The sequence below is a fragment of the Barbus barbus genome (assembly GCF_936440315.1).
Source record: "Barbus barbus genome assembly, chromosome: 14".
Taxonomy (NCBI): Eukaryota; Metazoa; Chordata; class Actinopteri; order Cypriniformes; family Cyprinidae; genus Barbus; species Barbus barbus.
This window is the reverse complement of record NC_136742.1, coordinates 12,292,118-12,310,517: the sequence shown is the minus strand read 5'-3', so window position 1 is coordinate 12,310,517 and position 18,400 is coordinate 12,292,118. Positions and strand designations below refer to the sequence as shown.

The 18,400-nt window shown below is 36.0% G+C and overlaps 1 protein-coding gene across 4 annotated transcripts in view; it reads left to right on the top strand.

The window, feature by feature from the left end:
• The window catches only part of LOC306880603 (tensin-3-like), a 44,823-nt gene that overhangs the window by 13,713 nt on the left and 12,710 nt on the right, over positions 1-18,400 (top strand). For all 4 annotated transcript variants that reach the window (XM_079434234.1, XM_079434232.1, XM_079434235.1 and 1 more), the window contains 4 exons: positions 4,555-5,385; positions 7,974-8,080; positions 8,258-8,381; positions 9,678-9,758. In XM_079434234.1, coding sequence (XP_079290360.1) covers positions 4,555-5,385; positions 7,974-8,080; positions 8,258-8,381; positions 9,678-9,758 — 1,143 coding nt within the window. The remainder of the gene's footprint in view (positions 1-4,554; positions 5,386-7,973; positions 8,081-8,257; positions 8,382-9,677; positions 9,759-18,400) is intronic.

Sequence of the window (18,400 nt, the reverse complement as noted above, 5' to 3'; positions counted from 1 at the left end):
CAGTAGTTTGTCACATGAAAGGGGGAACATTTTATGACAATTGTAAGTAAACCTTTATTTCAGTATAAATAATTTATATTGCAAGACACCAGTGTCTATGATATTTATTTCTGAACATTTGGTACATTTGATAAAAACATTAACCAGTCATGTAGAAAATTAATTTTCTACATGAATTAAATTTAAATGATTAAAATATAATAAGAATTCTAAATAATAAAAAAAATGCATTTAGAATGTAAAATTCTCTCTTCTTTTCTTAAAATATTATGGATATGGTAAACTAATTTTTGAAAGTTTGGGGTCTCTAAAATTTTTTAATGTTTTTTCTTTTTTTTTTCTTTTTTCTTTTTTTAAAGTATCTAACCCTCACCAAGGCTGCATTTATTTGATCAAATGTACTGTACATTTAAAAAAGTAATTGGGAAATATTATACTAATTTGTCAAATTTTCGAATTATTCTCATTTTCATTTTGAATGTAGTTTACAAGCTCTTTTATTCCTGTGATGGCACAGCTGAATTTTCAGCAGCCATTACTCCAGTCTTGAGTCACATGATCCTTCAGAAATCATGGTTGTGAAAAAAAACTGTTGTGCTGCTTAATAGTTTTGTGGAAACTGTGATACGTAAAAAAAAAGAAAAAAACAATTTTAAATATTTTGTCATTCTTTCTAAAAAGAAAATCTTACTGACCCTAAACTTTTGAACAGTAGAATATAGTGAGTGTTTAACTCCACGAAATTCCTTGTCCAGTTAAAGTTAAGTGATCAGGGAACAAATAAGTTGCACTTGTTTTGTTTACCCTTCACTTCTGCACATAGTTTAGTGTTTTAGGGCAATGCACAAGAATTGGAAATTCCTGGGCCGGATATTTAAAGGTTGGGAGATTCTGTGCACAACTGCAAAAAATCAATCCCAACAGCTTAATGTGTATGTATGTGTGTGTGTGTGTGTGTGTGTGTGTGTCATATGGGACTGAGGCTTGATGCACATCTGGTTGTGTGATTCCGTCTCGAGCAGCTGTGTAATTTAGAGATACCTTATGGTTGGAGCACAAACAGCCTTTACAATTTACAATACATAAACTCAAATATAGAATTACACACGCTCACAAACACACACTGTATGTCTGTAATTATTGCCAGTCGTAGCAACAAACAGTCTGAAGGAATTCTGCTGCCAAACGACTAAAAGTTGCATGCTTTTTTTCTCTCTTCCTCGTTATCTTTCTTTCACTCTCTTTCATCATTGTGTGTTCCATTTTACCTGCTACTCTTGTTCTTTACTATACCAATACCTCCCTTGTCTCTTTTGCGCTCCGTCTCTCCACCCACACATAACTCCGCCTTTGTGTTTACATTCCCCGCTCCATATTTGGAGGGCTCAAGGTCCTCCGAGCGTCCGTTCACGCTCTACAACAAGCATATGTGTGTGTGTACAGCTGTATGTACAGCCGAGTAGCATTGGCTGGCTCGAGCTGAATAATGCTTCCCAAGCCAGAATATTCCCGTACACCCAGGAGGGGCACCTGAAAGGGGTTACCTGTGTGTGGAGGTGGAGAGAGAGTGAGAGAGAGAGAGAGAGAGAGGGAGAGGGAGCAGTACTGTAAGAGGAAAAGGAGGAGGGAAAACAGGGGAAAGGGAGGAAAGAGATTGACTAAGAGAAAGAAAAAGAAGAAGAGGAAAGCTCCAGGGGAGCTGTTATCACCTTATGGGAAAGATTGCAAGCTGCCTGTCTGTTTAAAACTGCATGAGGAGAGAAGGACAGAAAGAGAGCAGGACAAAATGGGCACAGACGCCTGCAGGATAAACACGGTCAGGACCGCTTGCCTCTTTCCCTCCTTTCTTCACCTCTTTCTTTATTCATTCAAGAAATGTTGTTTGTTTTTTCTTTTTTTCTGTATTGTAGAGGCTGTCTTTCTCACTTGTGACTCTGTCAGATGTCTTTTTGCTCTTCGTCATAGTTTCCATGGTCAAAGTTATCTCAGATACCTTAGGGGTCTGATTTGAGAGGATGTTTCTGGAAAGCATTAGGTTTGTGACGCTACATGCATTTTTGAAGCGGTGCAGGGTGGTGGGATATACTTTCAGCAGCAACACGGTTGATTTATTTTGTTTTGATTTATTTAGTTGTTGAAAGCTCTTGTGATAAACGAATGCAGTTGTGCTTCATTTATCAAGAAATCAATTTAAAGTACTTTTGTGGGTAACAAGAAGTTTCAGGTTTTGCATTTGATGTTTTATGTCATCTTAAGGCGCTTGGCTAAAACATATTTGGGCAGAATATGACAAAATATTAGTATGTTGCTCTTTTACTAATTTATAATGTGGACTTTTTGTTAGTTGCAAAGTCAAAGTCAAGTTTGTTGTCACTGCTGAACGATTTATTGAACTAGTTGGTTTTGATCAAGTGGTCTATTAAATATTTATTTTTAGATTATGATAAAGTTCGTTTGGCAGTATGATGACTGTAGAATCTCAGTTGCTGGGTGTGTGTTTATATGCCTGTGTGTGTGAGTGTGTGAGACAGTTGCCAGCTGTGGCGTTTTATCATGCATGCCTGGTATTTGGATTTCAGCCTCTTGAGACTAGGGAAGCTTTACTGGTTTAGTTAAAAAGGTCTGTGTTTTTCACCAGTTGAAATACTAACCAGTTTTGCTATTGTGATCATTCCCATGCAATTTATATTATGTGTATTTACTTGCCATGTACTTGCATCAAAACAAATATACAATGTACTTAATGTGTTCATATTGTATTGCATAACACGTTTGTTGCTATTGAGGTGACACGGTTAAGGTTAGCGACAGGTTTTGTGGCGTGGTTGGTGCTAAGAGTGGTTTAAGGGATAGGATAAACAGTGTAGTTACAGAAATTAATTACATCAGGGTTTTTCTTTTTTATATAAAAAGCATGTATTTACACCGTTGTATCAGTTATTAATTTAAATGTTAGTACATAGTAGTTAAAGACAGTATAAAGTGAGTATGTGTGAAAGGATTGTTTCTGGTTGACAAAACCCCATTTTTACATAACATATATATCTTGTCTATATAACTACCCCCCGGGTCAACACCGCCACAACTTATTCCGAGTGGGTCTCTGGCACGGGAGGCGGGCGCTCTAATGAGGAGGCTAAAGGCTACAGCCTCTAGCGTCAGTCGCTAGAGCGCCTCTTTTTGAGATCAGGAGAGTGAGGTTTACATGCAACAGCTCTTACTGGTCTACCTCGGTTACACTCACCCCCCTCACGGCACCAGTATAACCCCCCCCCAACTCAAACCCACTGGTAAAACTAGAAGTGCTAAAATGCCTGCTCGGTTTTGGGATTTTACCTAAAAAAAAAACACATCAGGACATCAGGACTCACCCTGCTGGACTCTATTGCTGAAATGATCATAGAGTGTGGCGTGATGTTAAATATCAGTGTTCGCATGTGTTTGTACAAGCCTGCATGTGTGATGCTGCCTTCTGGCTTCATGCTGAACAGTAGATATGTGTTATCAGTCATGATCTGTCTTTGAGTGTGTCATGACACATGACGCTATCTGCTGCGATCTGTGTTCAGCTGCTGCCGGCTGACTGATGTGTCTTCGCTAGAACACACACAACGGCCACACAAAAACATATCTAGGTCTGTGTACCTGTGTGTTTGTGTGATGACTAAGGTGTCTGCAACTCGTTAGAGACGTGTTTGCATTTCCACTGGACCCCAGAGTATGACACACACAACTGAATGTAGGAGGAGTGGGTGAAGATAAGGGGCCACAGGTGTGACTTTGTTTTCAACACCTATGTGTTACTATGGTAACTTTTTACACTTTAAAATTGTTATACATAATGAAATGAGTAGTAATATTGACAAACTTGTTTGAAATGAATTACTTTAACATATCGACTGGGAAAATCTCTAAAATCTGCACTTTGCTTTTGCATGATTCTTCATCCACACCAATAGGTGTAAGTATAAATTATATAGGCTAGACAAAGATATATTTGAAAAGTTTGTATCTACGCAAACTGATAAATGTCAGCACAATGTCATAAAAACAGTAAAAGTTAGGGGCGTGTCAGTGAGAAAACATGGTGGACACCGTAAATTCAGGATCTGTTTTGATGGTAAATTTGCTGAAATGTATGAAATTACTATTTTATTTACGATAAAATGTAAAAACTGGCATGATTAGGCCTATACAATAGTAGAATTTTTTATGGTTTTGTACATTTATGATAAATATATGTAACTATTCAGCTTACAGCATGTTCACAAATTTAGTAAGAACATAATAAAGCAAAAGCACACTCTTTATTTATGATTTTGTAGAAGTAAAGTAAAAAGAAAAACTTTGCTATATATTCTTGCTGCATTTTGCTCCTTTCAAAGTGATTTGAACACACCAGGCAGAATAATTCCAGCTTCATTTGAACTTTTGAATACATTTTGAACTTTTTAAGAGCGCTGGAACGCACCATAAGTCCTAAATGAGTTCTAAATGGCAGAGGTCAACTAATTCTCTACTGATTGTACTGACTTTTCGTTCTTTCTTCCACAGCCAAACAAAAAGAAGGCGCACACTATCTGAGTAGTGACTCTGGACTCTCCAGCTCCTCCCAGTGGACTGGAGGACAAACCTCTGGGTTCCCAATCAGCTACGGCTCTGAGGAGCATCCCCAGCTCCCCAGAGTGATCCCTGGGCTCAGAATGGAGGAGAAACAACCTTCTCCAGGCATCCCGAGACGTGACCCTAAAGCCAATCAAGCTACATTTGATCATTCCAGTCATTTAAATGGTGAAACAATGTTCATAGAACGAGAGACGGATATTATAGATGATGACGATGACATCATTGCTCCGAATGCTGCTGTTTCAGACTCTAAAGACACACTGTCTTCAAAGGAAATGTCTGGCTTGTCTTCATTTGAATGTCAGAACTCTGTCCAATCAGATGATTGTCAAAGGGAAGCTCCTCCTGCCATATTTAGAGACGTGAATTCCTCAAACACACTCTCACACACTTCAGTACCTTCTGGATATCAGACACATATATGGGTAAAACAGCAACAGTCCACGTCTTACATGCACACTCCATCAGACAGACTGGAACACAGAGAGGAGATAGAGCTCCAAAAAGGTGCAAACAAACTTTCATTACCAGACAATGGCTTTCCGGAGACTCAGTCTGAGCCAGACAAGGATGATGAGTTTGCGACACTGGCTTTGGATGCTGATCAGTCAATCGAACAGCTCAATCGGCTGATCCTGGACCTTGACCCTGACTTTGAACCAATCCCCACACAAGCAAGGAGTCACATGACCCGATCGGCCTCCCTTCAGACCAATGGAAAGACGCATTCGGTTGGACCGGCCAAATCCCTCCAGTCAGGTAAGAGCAAATCCTGTAACATTCATCAGTCCTGAATCAATTTATTGATTCCAACTGGCCAGCAATTCACCAGAAGTATTCTAGTTGTGTTTTTGTACAAAATACTATGATATTCTTTGAAATACCGTGGTGTATCATATAAATGCCACAGTATATGAATATAGCAAGCATTGTGTAACATAGTAAATATTAAAAGTACCATGGTATTACTATCGGAGACCATCAAAGTACCATGGTATTGTCAACGTACATTTACATCATGTAAGAGTTCACAAACTTGATATATACACAATTTCTGCACATGCCCAACAAATTTACCTTTTAATTAAGAGGCAATATTTTTACCTTTTTGATTTTGTAACTTATACTTTGTATATTTGTTTTTCTAAACATAAAATGCACAGGATGCTGTTATATCAAATACTTTTGTAAATTCGAATTGGAATATATGCTCATCGTTCCATTATTATGACTGTAAAATCAAATATCAAATACAAAGGTAACTATAAATAGATATCATAAGGCAACCAACATTTTGTTTATTTTTTCATATATTCTACAGTTCAAAATTTAGCACCAATACATTTTTTTTTCATTAAATTGATCAAAATTTACTTGTAAAGTCATGTATACTCTTACAAATATGTTTATTTTAAACAAATGTTGTTCTTTTAAACTTTCTATAAATCAAATAATCATCATAAATTATTTTAAAACATTAAAAAATCTCACAGAACCAAAATCTTAGAATGGTGGTGTGTGTATGTATAGATACATATTACATTCACATTTCAAATACATGTAGCATTTTTGCCTTGTTCACAGGCTAATGTCTGAGCCCTCAGTCTAGTGACTTTTTTAATACATTTTTGAGGTTTCTATTGGCAGGGGCCTAATTTATGTTAATAAATGCACACAAGTAACATACAGTGGTCCTCTATGTGCTGCTCCTGACAGGTTTGCTAAAGAAAATAAAGTCCTGCCTTTCATTTCTCTCTCTCTCTCTCTCTCTCTCTCTCTCTCTGTGTGTGTGTGTGTGTGTGTGTGTTTAAGTGGGACTGTGCTTGAATATGTAAACATCCAGGTCTAGTATGGAGTGCTTGCAAAGTGTAAATGTGACCTCTACGCTGCCTTTAGTTTAAAAATTGACAGTCATTTCTAGAAGTGTAATAACAATGCCCTTGACAACCATTTAGTTACTCCTTAATAATGCTATATTGACCGCTGCTTTACCAAACACATCTGTGATGCAGTCTGCATTAACTCATTACTCTCTATCCTTTGACCTCGGCATACTGAGTGGGTCTTTTTGCTTTTGAAGTGTGTCCCCTGCCTTGCATATGTTCCCTGTCTATTCTGTTATAAGATCCCAAGATCCTTTCTTACTGGATCAGCCCGTGTCAGAGCAACTCTGACATCTGGAATGAAGTCTTTGAGTAGAGCAGAGAACAGAAATCTATGCAGAGTGTTATTATTACTGTAGTATGTCACTAGATATATGCCCTGTGGTGTGTGTGTTTGAATACACATGGTGTAAGGGCTGAGGAATGCATTTGAAGTGAGCGTCTACTGACACACAAAACATGTTGCCTTTCCCCATCATCGAGTCTCAAGGATTTTGTTTTTCTGTACTCTGTACAGTGATAGTTAACAGAGTTTGTACTGGTGCCCATTTATTACTATGTTTTTATACTTGTTATGAAAAACTGGGATTCAAAATTCCGAGACCGCACTGATAATATGGGATATTTTAAAATTTAAACCCAGAAATAATCAAATAAATCAAATAAAGTTAATTTTAAAGTAAAATTAAGATTTTTTTTTCAGAATCTACACTTTTTTTAGGTCTCTAATCAAATAAGAACATTTGTGTCATTGATCATGTGATTTATTGTATAGAGGGTCAGATGTTTTTGAAGCTCATTGATGCTCAAAATGATCTTTGGTCATGCTGGAGAATATGTTTTCATGTATCTTGAGTGGTGCTGTCATTTAAGCAAAAGACAGAAACTAAATAATAAGATATTTTGAAATTAAACGTTTTAGTCAAACTGTTATAATATAATTTGTAATGGATACAATTGTTTAAAATAGAACTATGCAAAGCAGAAGGCCCCAGAAAATGTGACCCAATTAATCAAAATTCTCAAGATCAAAAATCTTGTGAATGTATTTATTTAATTTATAAAAATGTATTTATGAAATTTTATAAAATGTATTACATTATTTATATTTCTCTAATTTCTATAATAATTTTTTTATTTTACTTCTACTATTATTATTATTATTATTGTTTATGTTTGTTGTTGTTGTTATTTATTTTAATGTTTTTATGGAATGTAATCTAGCACAGCCCCGTCAATGGCTCTTGTTTATGTAAGGTCATAAACAACTTCTCATGGCTCTCATCTAAACAAGTGTTGTTTGAGAGCAGCATGCTATTTTAGTTCCTGTCGTTTGTTTGGTGTTAGAAAATTATAAATAAGAGTGAGATCCTCGTATTTCAAATCTGAATGACCAGTCACAGTTAAATGTGATCTGTCATGCATTGAATATCAACACTGAATTCAATGTCTCTGTCTGTACAGGTTGGGGGCAGACACAGCTCAGTAATGTCTCTGAATACTCTGTGCTGCGAAAGGTGGGTGGCGATCGAATGCTGAACAACCAGAGATTCGTCTTTGAAACACCATCGGTACAAATTCACAAATAGCCTCAAAACTTAAACATTAAACACTTAACTGGAAACTAGTGCGATAAAATCGCTTCCTAACCCTGTGCAAATTTTTGCCCAATGTAAAATACAAGTTTAACTTGTATTGAACCCAGAACATTGCTACAACAATGCCTTGTATGTTTTTGCCTGTTTCAGCGAGGTCTATATCACACTGATGCTGTTGACATTGGTGACCTTCCTACAGAGGTTGACAGTCCACTGTGTCTAAATCAAGTTCCACCCACACCGGGATTTCCTGTGACGCCCCCCACTCCATATGGTAAGACTGACAATGTACTTGATGTTTGTTATGTGAGTAAGCCTTTCACTGCCTTACTAAGCTCTGTTACTATTATAGAGCCCTTGTGTGGTCATATATGAAAATACAGTGGTGGCCAAAAGTATTAGAACATTAGTATTTTCACCAGCTAAAAAAAAACACTTTTAATTTAGTTATTTCTATCTTTTGCTGTAGTGTGTCAGTATGAAATATCAGTTTACATGTAATAATCCAGTGAGATTTTTGTTTGCACAAGGAGTCTGATAAAAGCCAGTGCTCCACACAGAGATCTGATCTCATCATCATCCAGTCTGTCTGGAATGACATGAAGAAACAGAACAAACTGAGACAGACTAAATCCAGAAGAACTGTGGCAATGTCTCCAAGATGCTTCAAGAGACCTACCTGAAACAATTCTTCTGGATTTAGTCTGTCTCAGTTTGTTCTGTTTCTTCATGTCATTCCAGACAGACTGGATGATGATGAGATCAGATCTCTGTGTGGAGCACTGGCTTTTATCAGACTCCTTGTGCAAACAAAAATGTCACTGGATTATTACAATGGCAAAATTAATGTTTGGAAATGTAAACTAATATTTCCTATTGACACACTACAGCAAAAGATAGAAGTAACTGACTTAAAACCATTTTTAGCTGGTGAAAATACTAGTGTTCTAATAATTTTGGCCACCATTGTATATTTTTTTCAATAGCACATTTACAAAATACATGCATTGCCCAAAGTGCTTTTCATCAGATAATCTAAACAGTATGAACATTTACATACTCATAGACACATTAAAACCTGGTAATGTTTAACTTAAACACATCCACATCCACTGTCAGAAAAAAAGAAGAATAGTTAAGAAGTAGAAAACAGAGAAGGTCCTAACATTTTTTGATCTTAAAGAATCTTAAACTGAATCCTAAAATAAAAAGGCAACCAATGTAAAGATGCTAAAACTGGAGTAATACTATTGCTCTTCATTGTATGGGGCAAAACAACAAACAACAACACGCTCTGCCTTATTAGTGATAAGATTCAGAAACGTACTGGCCAATGAGGCTTTAACCTTGCCTAAGCAATTTACTAGTGAAAAAAACAATTAAGACCCACTTGGAGTGCAATATATACAATAGTTTTGTATCATCAGCATATAAATGATAAAAAAAAAATTGTATTTATGAAAAATTTAGTCTAATGGACACATATACAATGAAAATAAAAATGGTCCAAGAATAGAACCCTGTGGCACACCACTGCTTAATGTATTTAATTGTCTCTTTGTTCTCATAGTGAAGAGTGGACATGACACCATCTCTTCAAGACCTGGATCTCAACCCAGTAGACTCTACATGAGCTCTCCAATATGGCAAGGTAATCAACTGCCACAGTGGCTACATCCTTATGCTACTTCCTTTTATACTATATCTACAGTAGCAAAATCATGTTTATCTACATGAGAGGACAAGAATGTGTGTGGATAACAATTTGTGTGTGTCTTCGGTTGATCTAGTCAGGAAAATATCCAACCGTTTCTCACACAAATGTGACCTTTAAAAACGGTCCCCTGTAGCAAAGTCTGTCTTGCTGCTGTCGCAAATTCTGTGCTACTCAAAATAACTCTGCTACAGGATGTGGCCCTCTGGGTCAGGATGCATACTTCCTGTAACCTGGCCGGTCAGTGCTTTGGGAACTAGAGCTGTGCTTAGAATTAAGCCCAACGTGTACTTCAGTTTTGACACAAACCCTTACTGTATGTGTACAGCTGAACACATAGCCTTCCAAAGTGTGCACTACAAAGAGCACACATGTGCATTAGAAGTTTCATCCTTGTCCAGCTATTTCTCTCTAGTTATAAGCAAAGAAAACGTCTTTGTTCTTGTTTAAACTAGAGTTGAATGCATTTCTTAACCCCCTCACACAAGTCCTTGTCAATGCTAGCATCTGTTATTATTGCAGTCTTTACACTTTACAAATGCTATTCTGTCAGTCATTTCTTGATTTCCTTATTTAGTAGTCAGATTCATATTTGTTAAAGCTATGCAAACAAAAAAGGATCAAAATCGTTATAGTCAAAGTCATCAGCACATATGGAAAAACCCAACGATTTATTTTGCACTCATAAAAAATAATTCCATCGGTCAATTATGTAACTTTTATGAAGAAACACTATTGCCTGATTACATCTTAATCAGGAGGCACAGGAAAACATGGGAATAATAATAGTTTGGAAGAGCAAGGAAGACCATGTTATATCATTATATTACAGCACAATTCACAGATCCAAAAGATATTTTACTTTTTACTGAATAAATACACTGATAGATATAAAAACATTCTCAAACAACTACAAACTGCAGTCATAACATTAAAAGTCTTATAGTCCAATTTCCAGCATTACATGATTTTAAATAGAAAACAATAAACAAAGTGATAATGAAAAATATTAGTTTCTTTATACAACGTTTAGCACGTCCGGCCTTCAGCAAGTTTGGCTCAGAGGAGGGGACAATGTCTTGTATATTTTAATTTCCTGATGTGGGAAGATTTGGAGGTTATGTAACATCAGTCCATCTATGTTTTAGTATCTAAATAAACAGGAGAAAATAAAAGGTCTCACAGCCAAACTCTTACTGACAGACAAATGCAAATATTTAAACAGACATTTGAGGGGGAAGGAAGTGTAAAGCACGGCCCCTTTAAATTAATTTATGTGCTACAGTGGCTGAGGTCATGTCAGGGACATTACAGTCTGAAATATTTTTTTTCATAACAATCTTTACATGAATATTTTTTTCTTTGTAATTGAACTTAGTTAAAATGAGTTGTGAAGTTTGTCCATTATTTATTTATCAACTAATTCGTTTATTTTTATATACACTAAAAAGTTTGGGGTCAGTAAGATTTTTTTTTAAATGTTTTTGAAAAAAGTGTCTTATTCTTAGCTGCATTTATTTGATCAAAATTACAGTAATGTTGTAAAATATTATTACAATTTAAAGTTTTCTATCTTAATACAACTTAAAATGTAATTTATTTATGGCAAGGCTAAATGTTGGAAAACAGTTTTGTGGAAACCATGATACATTTTTCAGGATTCTGTGATGAATAGAAAGTTTAAAAGAACAGCATTTATTTAAAATGTTAGAGTTTAGATTTTTTAAAGATTTAGAATTTTTGTAACAGTGTATAAATCTTTAAGGTGACTTTTCATCAATTTAATGCATCCTTGCTAAAATCTTATTGACCCCGAATGTTTGAGCGCTATTGTAAAAAAGATTGTGACCTTTTTTTAAACAAGATACATAAGTCTGGGACCACCGGTATTTTATTTTATTATTTTAATTAGTTAGTTAGCTTTTTTTTTTGAAGCACATGTTTTCTTTGAGTCTCAATTTCTTTTTTTTCCAAGCTGATTATGTTCATTTCTTTAAAAAAACAAAAAAATAATAAGTATTTAAGTATTTAATCAAGTATTTAAGTGAAATAATCTGCCAAAGTCAAATATCAAAATACAAAATACACATATTTAAGGTATTTTCTTTGAAAATAAGTATCTTGTGAATGTTGCTTCTCATGCTAAGAGAATGATGACCAAACTACTTTGAGAAATACTGCTTAAGAAAATGACTGTTTTTGCATAGAAGCAGATGTTTTGAGCAGCAGCACATGGTGGAGAGCATAATGGTGTCCATAAAAGGCCATCCTCACCCCTGACCCGATGCTGCCGTTTGGTTAGGTGAAACAGACTGTGAGAGTCTGCGGAGAACAATGCTTGAATGGCCTATCAAAGGCAGAAGAGCACTCATGAACTCATATGGTAATGAAGCCATGGGGGTCTTTCACTGCCTTTCTGCCTCATGCCAGTTGGGGGCAGTCGTCCTACCTCCCTCTTCCTTTTCCTTCAGCCCTCCCCCTTCCCTCCCTCCCTCTCTCATTCCTCAAAGCTGGAGTCAGTCAACCAGTGGCACAGTCCTGCTGGAAGAATGAAGTAGTTTTCCATCTGGGGTTAAACAGAATCCCAAAAACTCAATGACTTCATTCAGGCTAGGCACAAATGAGTAGAGAGAGAGAGAGAGGAAGGGACAGAGTTAGACAGAACAGCAACTGTGTGACGTGCCGCCTGTGGTCAGTGTTTGTGCCGGGAAGCAGACAGCACAATAGAGAGTGAGAGAGGGAGAAAATGTGAGGTGGAATAACTGACAAAGTAGACGTTACAGACTGGGGCCGTGAAAGACTGACACTGGGTGACAAAGTGTGCAGGAGCATCAGAGCACAGCAGTGGCCGGCATCTTCCGTGGATGAGTCTCTGTTGAGGAATACTTCAGCATGACTGCTTCTCTAGGTATGCGGGGAAAGATTTTGTGTCATTTTGACCCAACTTTTTGAATTGTGCTTGTGTTTTTGCATGTGTGTGAGCATTTGCCTGTGTGTTTGTATGCTAATACATCAACCATTTGCTCTAGCCATCTCTGGCAGACTTGAATTGTCTTCTTGTCAGCATGAAGTCTGTGTGAACACCCCCCTCAACGTGGACAAAACTTTTCTCTTCTCTTCTCTTCTCTTCTCTTCTCTTCTCTTCTCTTCTCTTCTCTTCTCTTCTCTTCTCTTCTCTTCTCTTCTCTTCTCTTCTCTTCTCTTCTCCTCTCCTCTCCTCTCCTCTCCTCTCCTCTCCTCTCCTCTCCTCTCCTCTCCTCTCGACTGCAAATCTTCAGTCTTGTTTTCCAGCAGAACATGTAAACATCTATACCTAAATGGACAATTTCTTATGACACAAAGACTTGTTTTTGAGAAAGCATCCTTAATATGCATTTCTCTTGTTTTAAGCATATATTAAATTAATTACATTTATGCTTAACATAAATAGAGTAAAACTGCCAATACCCAGCACCTGGGTAAAAATAATAAAAATGTCCCAATAAACCCAGTTTTGGGGGTTAAAAACGTATCCCAGGATTGTTTTTATTTATTTATTTATTTTTGAGTGTAGGTCATTCTTTTGGTTTAATTCTGTCACATAATAATAATAGAAAAAATATCTTGTTTTCAAAAACAATTGTTTATATCTCACAGTTTAGACTTTTTCTCAGATTGCAAGTTTATATATTGCAATTGTGAGTTTCTAAACTCACAGTTCTGAGGTTTTTCTCCACATTTTGAATTAACATCTCACATTTTTTATTTTTCTTTCCTCAGAATTTAATATATGCATGCAATCATTATCAAAACAAAACAAAATTAAAAAACAAAAAAAACATAACTTTGAGACAAAGAATTCCATGTAATTTTTTTCAGAAAAAAGTAGTGAAAATAAGCTTACATTGTAATGTACAAAGTACATTGACATTTTGACAAATTTTATTTTATATTTTATTTTTTTATTATTTTGTTTTATTTATACATTCTATACGCATTTATTACATTCTTTGAAATTAAGTCCTATACAACTTCTTATTACTTCTTATTAAGTTACTTACTTCTTATTAAGTTACTTTTAAAAATGAACTTTATCATGTTTTGAGGATGTTTAGATATTTTTATTGGGTAACAAGACATAAATACTGATTTTATAGTGTAATGTGTTCACAAGTACATATTTGATTTGCTGAGATGTCAAAAAGTCCAGGGTCTGTGGTTTGGAGAGGACGTTTATGTTTATATGCGGTGTGTATGTGGTAGGCTCTTTTGGTTTGTTTATATGTGAATGTTTCCTGTTTCAGCTGGCTCTTAGACTAGGGCACTTTGTCTGAAGATCTGAATGAGTTATTTGCATTGCCAGAACTTTACTGATAAAGACAAACACATTTAAAAGCCCCCTTGTTTGTGCTTAAACTGCTCTATATTTTGTTGGTTCTGTCAGTGTTTGGCATTCCTCATGTGCTTTCTCACACACTCAGCAGATCACTACTTCACCAGTGGAGTGTTTTGTGGAAAACATCTTGCTTTCACTCTTTTCTAAAGCTCATTTACACTTGATTTGTCCCGTAATTCACCTCAGATTGGTGATTTAGGCTTTGGCACTTTCTCATCCAGGCAGATTTATCAAGAAACCATGGGCGGTACTAAAAACAAAAAGAGATGGATGCAGTGCTCTTGTTGTGAGTGGATGTGTGAGCTCTCTGATGGAGGTGGAGTGGAGACAGTGGACGCTATTCTTCTCTCTGTCTCTGGACAAAAGACAGTTTTGTTTGGGCCTGTGTCCAAATGAATGTGGATGGAGAAAGAATGTGTTATGTAATCGTAGTATGAATCTTGGGTCAGTTTGAGCTGAAATTCCATCTGATTTGAGTTTAAGATTGAACAACACGCATCCAAATGATCGAAAACAAACAATTTGGTTTGTTTATTACTGTTCTTTTGCCAGGGTAGGACTCACTTTGACGAAGAACAAGGGCTTACAATAGCAACGTTGAATGGAGCAACAAAACACTGAATAAACTGCAGCATAATCAGTAAATAGTGCTTATATTACAAAAATATGTGTACAAATATCAAATAACTTCTGCTCTACATCCATAGAAAATACTGCCATTGGCTTTGTAAGCAAAACTTAATAAGAGCCACTTAATTAGTTATAAAATCAAAATCAAAATATGCAAATACTTATACTATTTGTTAATTCTGTAAATTTTATATATATATATATATATATATATATATATATATACTTTTTTCACATTGTATAACTATTTAATAAACTGCAAAAAATAAATAATAGTAATAAAAAATAGTGATTAGTGAAAATGTGTGGCCAGTTATAGCATCTAAATTTTAATACATTCACTACATAATTGAATTTTAAAAAGTCCAGCATCTAAAATATAATATTTGCCCTTAAATAATTACATTATGAAAATGACATTTTAAACACCTAATATTAAATATGGTTTTCACTTAAATAATTGCATTATAAAATTATAAATGGAGAAATATTGCAAATAATACAGTGCCTAATATTAAATACTTATTATTAAATCCTCTAAATAATTAAATAAAAAATCCAATAAAACTAAACATTTAAAGATAAATATGTTTTTGACAAAATAATTAGATTATAAAGATAATCTTAAAAAACATTTAAAATAATTTAGTTTACTATATTAAATAATTTCCCTTAAATAATTTAATTATAAAATAATGATTTTTGAATCTCCTACGCAATGAAAGTGTGTTATTTTTGGTATGTGTGTTTTGTCGCTAAAAGAAGTGGACAGGTTGTGTAGAACCTCTAGTGGACAGGTCTTTAATACAGAAAATAAGTTGTGTGTATTTGGTCATGAATGAAGCTGATGTCTGAGAGGAAGCCCAGGTGTCAGACAAATAACTCAAACTAGAGCTAAATCTTACTGCAGACATATTTTAGACCATGTATCATAGCACTGGAGTAATGCCTTTGACTGGAAAGTATTTAATTCTACTGTGTTGGAATCTCTCTTTTTATTTTCCCCTCCACACATTCTCTATGCTGCTAAGCTTTGCAGCTTTGATCACAACAGCTGGACATTTTTCAACTTGGCTGACTGCGTGTGTGTGCGTGCATTCCTCCTTTGAATGGCGAGTTTGTTAAGTCCGTAAAACTGAAGTCGTCCTTTGTCTCGCTGGCATGCGGGAGATTTAATCCTGAAAGACCTGGTCTGAACAGACATGCACACAAACACGCTTACACGATGATAATAACCCTGGTATGTTTTTAAAAACAATTTAAGTGAACTACAGTTATTATTGAGTTTAAAATTGTGGAAAAACTTAAACAAAATGATGACCAGTTTATAGCATCAAGTATTAAACACCTCCTTTAGATATCTGAATTAAAACAATATTAAAAATGATACTGCATCTAATATTAAATGCTTTGCCCTTAAATAATTACATTAAGAATATTGACAATATAGAATAAGAAAATATATTAAAGGGGTCATCGGATGCAAAATTCACTTTTCAAGTTGTTTGAACATAAATGTGTGTTGGAAGTGTGTGTACACATCCATCCTATAATGATAAAAATCCAGTGTTTTTTTTTTTTTTTTTTTAATCCCTATTTTAAAATCCCCTTTCTGAAATCAGGCTGTTCTGAGATTCCTGTCAGAATGACGTTGTTCTGAACAGACCGCTCCCACGATAGCTGATTGACAAGACCGTCTTACCTTAGACCCGCCCTGAGTGAGCTGTAAACAGTCCGACCGCCAATGTGTCGACTCCGATGCAGAGGAAGACAAGATTGATTAAGCGATTGAGGTGTTTTGTTGTTGGATGTAATAAGGAATATAGCAGTAATCATTAACTCCCAACATCTGAGCCGCTGAAGACGCAGAGGATTAACGTTACTTTCGCTTTGAAGTGTTCGCGGGAATCATTCGTGATCCAGCTTCATCTACAGAAGAAGTGAGTATAAGGGTTTTTTATGAGTCTTTGCAAATCGCCTTTCCTAATAATGCGCTAGTTAGCCAGTTTCGCAGGTAAAGTAAACAGTACTGCTCGTCACCCCACAGATGAGAGGGGCGGGGTCAGCAGATCTCATTAGCATTTAAAGCAACATGGAACAAAAAAATGGCTTGCTGAAAACACAGCTAATTTTGACCACTGAGAAATTTTAACCAAACTATGTTACAGGCTTTTCATTAAGAGCCTAAAGCAGTGGTCGGCAGCAGGCGGCCCGTGGGCCAAAACTGGCCCGCCAGCAATAATATCTGGCCCACCGGCTGGTTCTGAAATAGATCTGTCATGACAGCAACAGTTACTCACAATCAGAGTATGTGAGCGGAGCGGAGTGCGGAGTAGAGCGGTGTGAATTTGAATGGAGCGAGGAGCAGATTTTTTTTACAAGTCGGAGCGTCTTGGTTTTCATTCGCTCCACCACCTCTCCATCCCGAGTACAATTCATGCCAACAGCCTGTAATATAACTGCATATTTAGCAAGAATTCACATGTTAAACATATTTAGCTAGCTTGATAGAGAAGGATCACTCAAATCAGAAAAAATGTGAAGGCAGTTCTCAAGGAATTAGTTTTTTCCTATACTGAATATTTTCAGCTGAAGGCATGATTTAAACAAGTACTACAACACTTATTCACACGCAATCGCTTTCTCGATAATGCATTCAAACAAATGTAATCTTACAGTGCTACTTCCTCTGTATCCGATGTCGAATGAGCAGAAATCTGTAAGAAATGCATCGATCCGTATAGGTAAAATAACTTATGAAAAAGTACTGATATTTTCATCACAAACCAAATTTGCTCTGCAAAAAGCAGCAATTATACCTTTTAATGCTGATAACCATGTTATTAGTTCATGTGGTAGGAAAAAAAGTTTGCACACTAGAGTTCCAATAAGCCACGTTGAAACTCTCCTGTTATTTTATTTATTAATTTTTTTTTATATATACGTTATGAACAGAACTGTGATATTTCAAACCTACTGAAATACTTTTTCATACCTACTGAAATAGATAGCGAAGGCAGAGCAGTGTTTCTGATATCAGTGAGCGCGGAGTGGAGCGGGAGCGGGAAATGGTGAACCCGGAGCGGAGCTGGAGCGGAGTGATTATTAAATGCTCGGAGCGCTGAGGGAATATTGTTGACGCTCCACTCCGCTCACATAGGCTACTCTGCCGGACACTGCCACACAAATGTGGCTTTTTGTTAATGACTGTCCTACTACAGGATTTAACACAGAGTAACAGCTCACTACCAGTTACAAAAGACACTGTAACAGTCTGTCAGGCAATTGCAGTAGTATTTTTTATCAATTCATTTCTTAAATTATCCTTTGACTATGTTCTGGAATTTTTTTTGGCCCGATGCCAAACTTGCCGACCCCTGCCTTAAAGAATCATATCAACTTGTGCAAAATGGGCATCCGATGACCCCTTTTAAATATAGTATAGCATATTATATTAAATTTCTTTCTTTGAGTGAGAGGCATGTGAGCTCATTTGTAAGTAGTTTGGCTGTTCAAAACACTGTTTTGTGACATATTGTACCTTCTCTGTTTCATCACAGAATTGGTCTCCAGC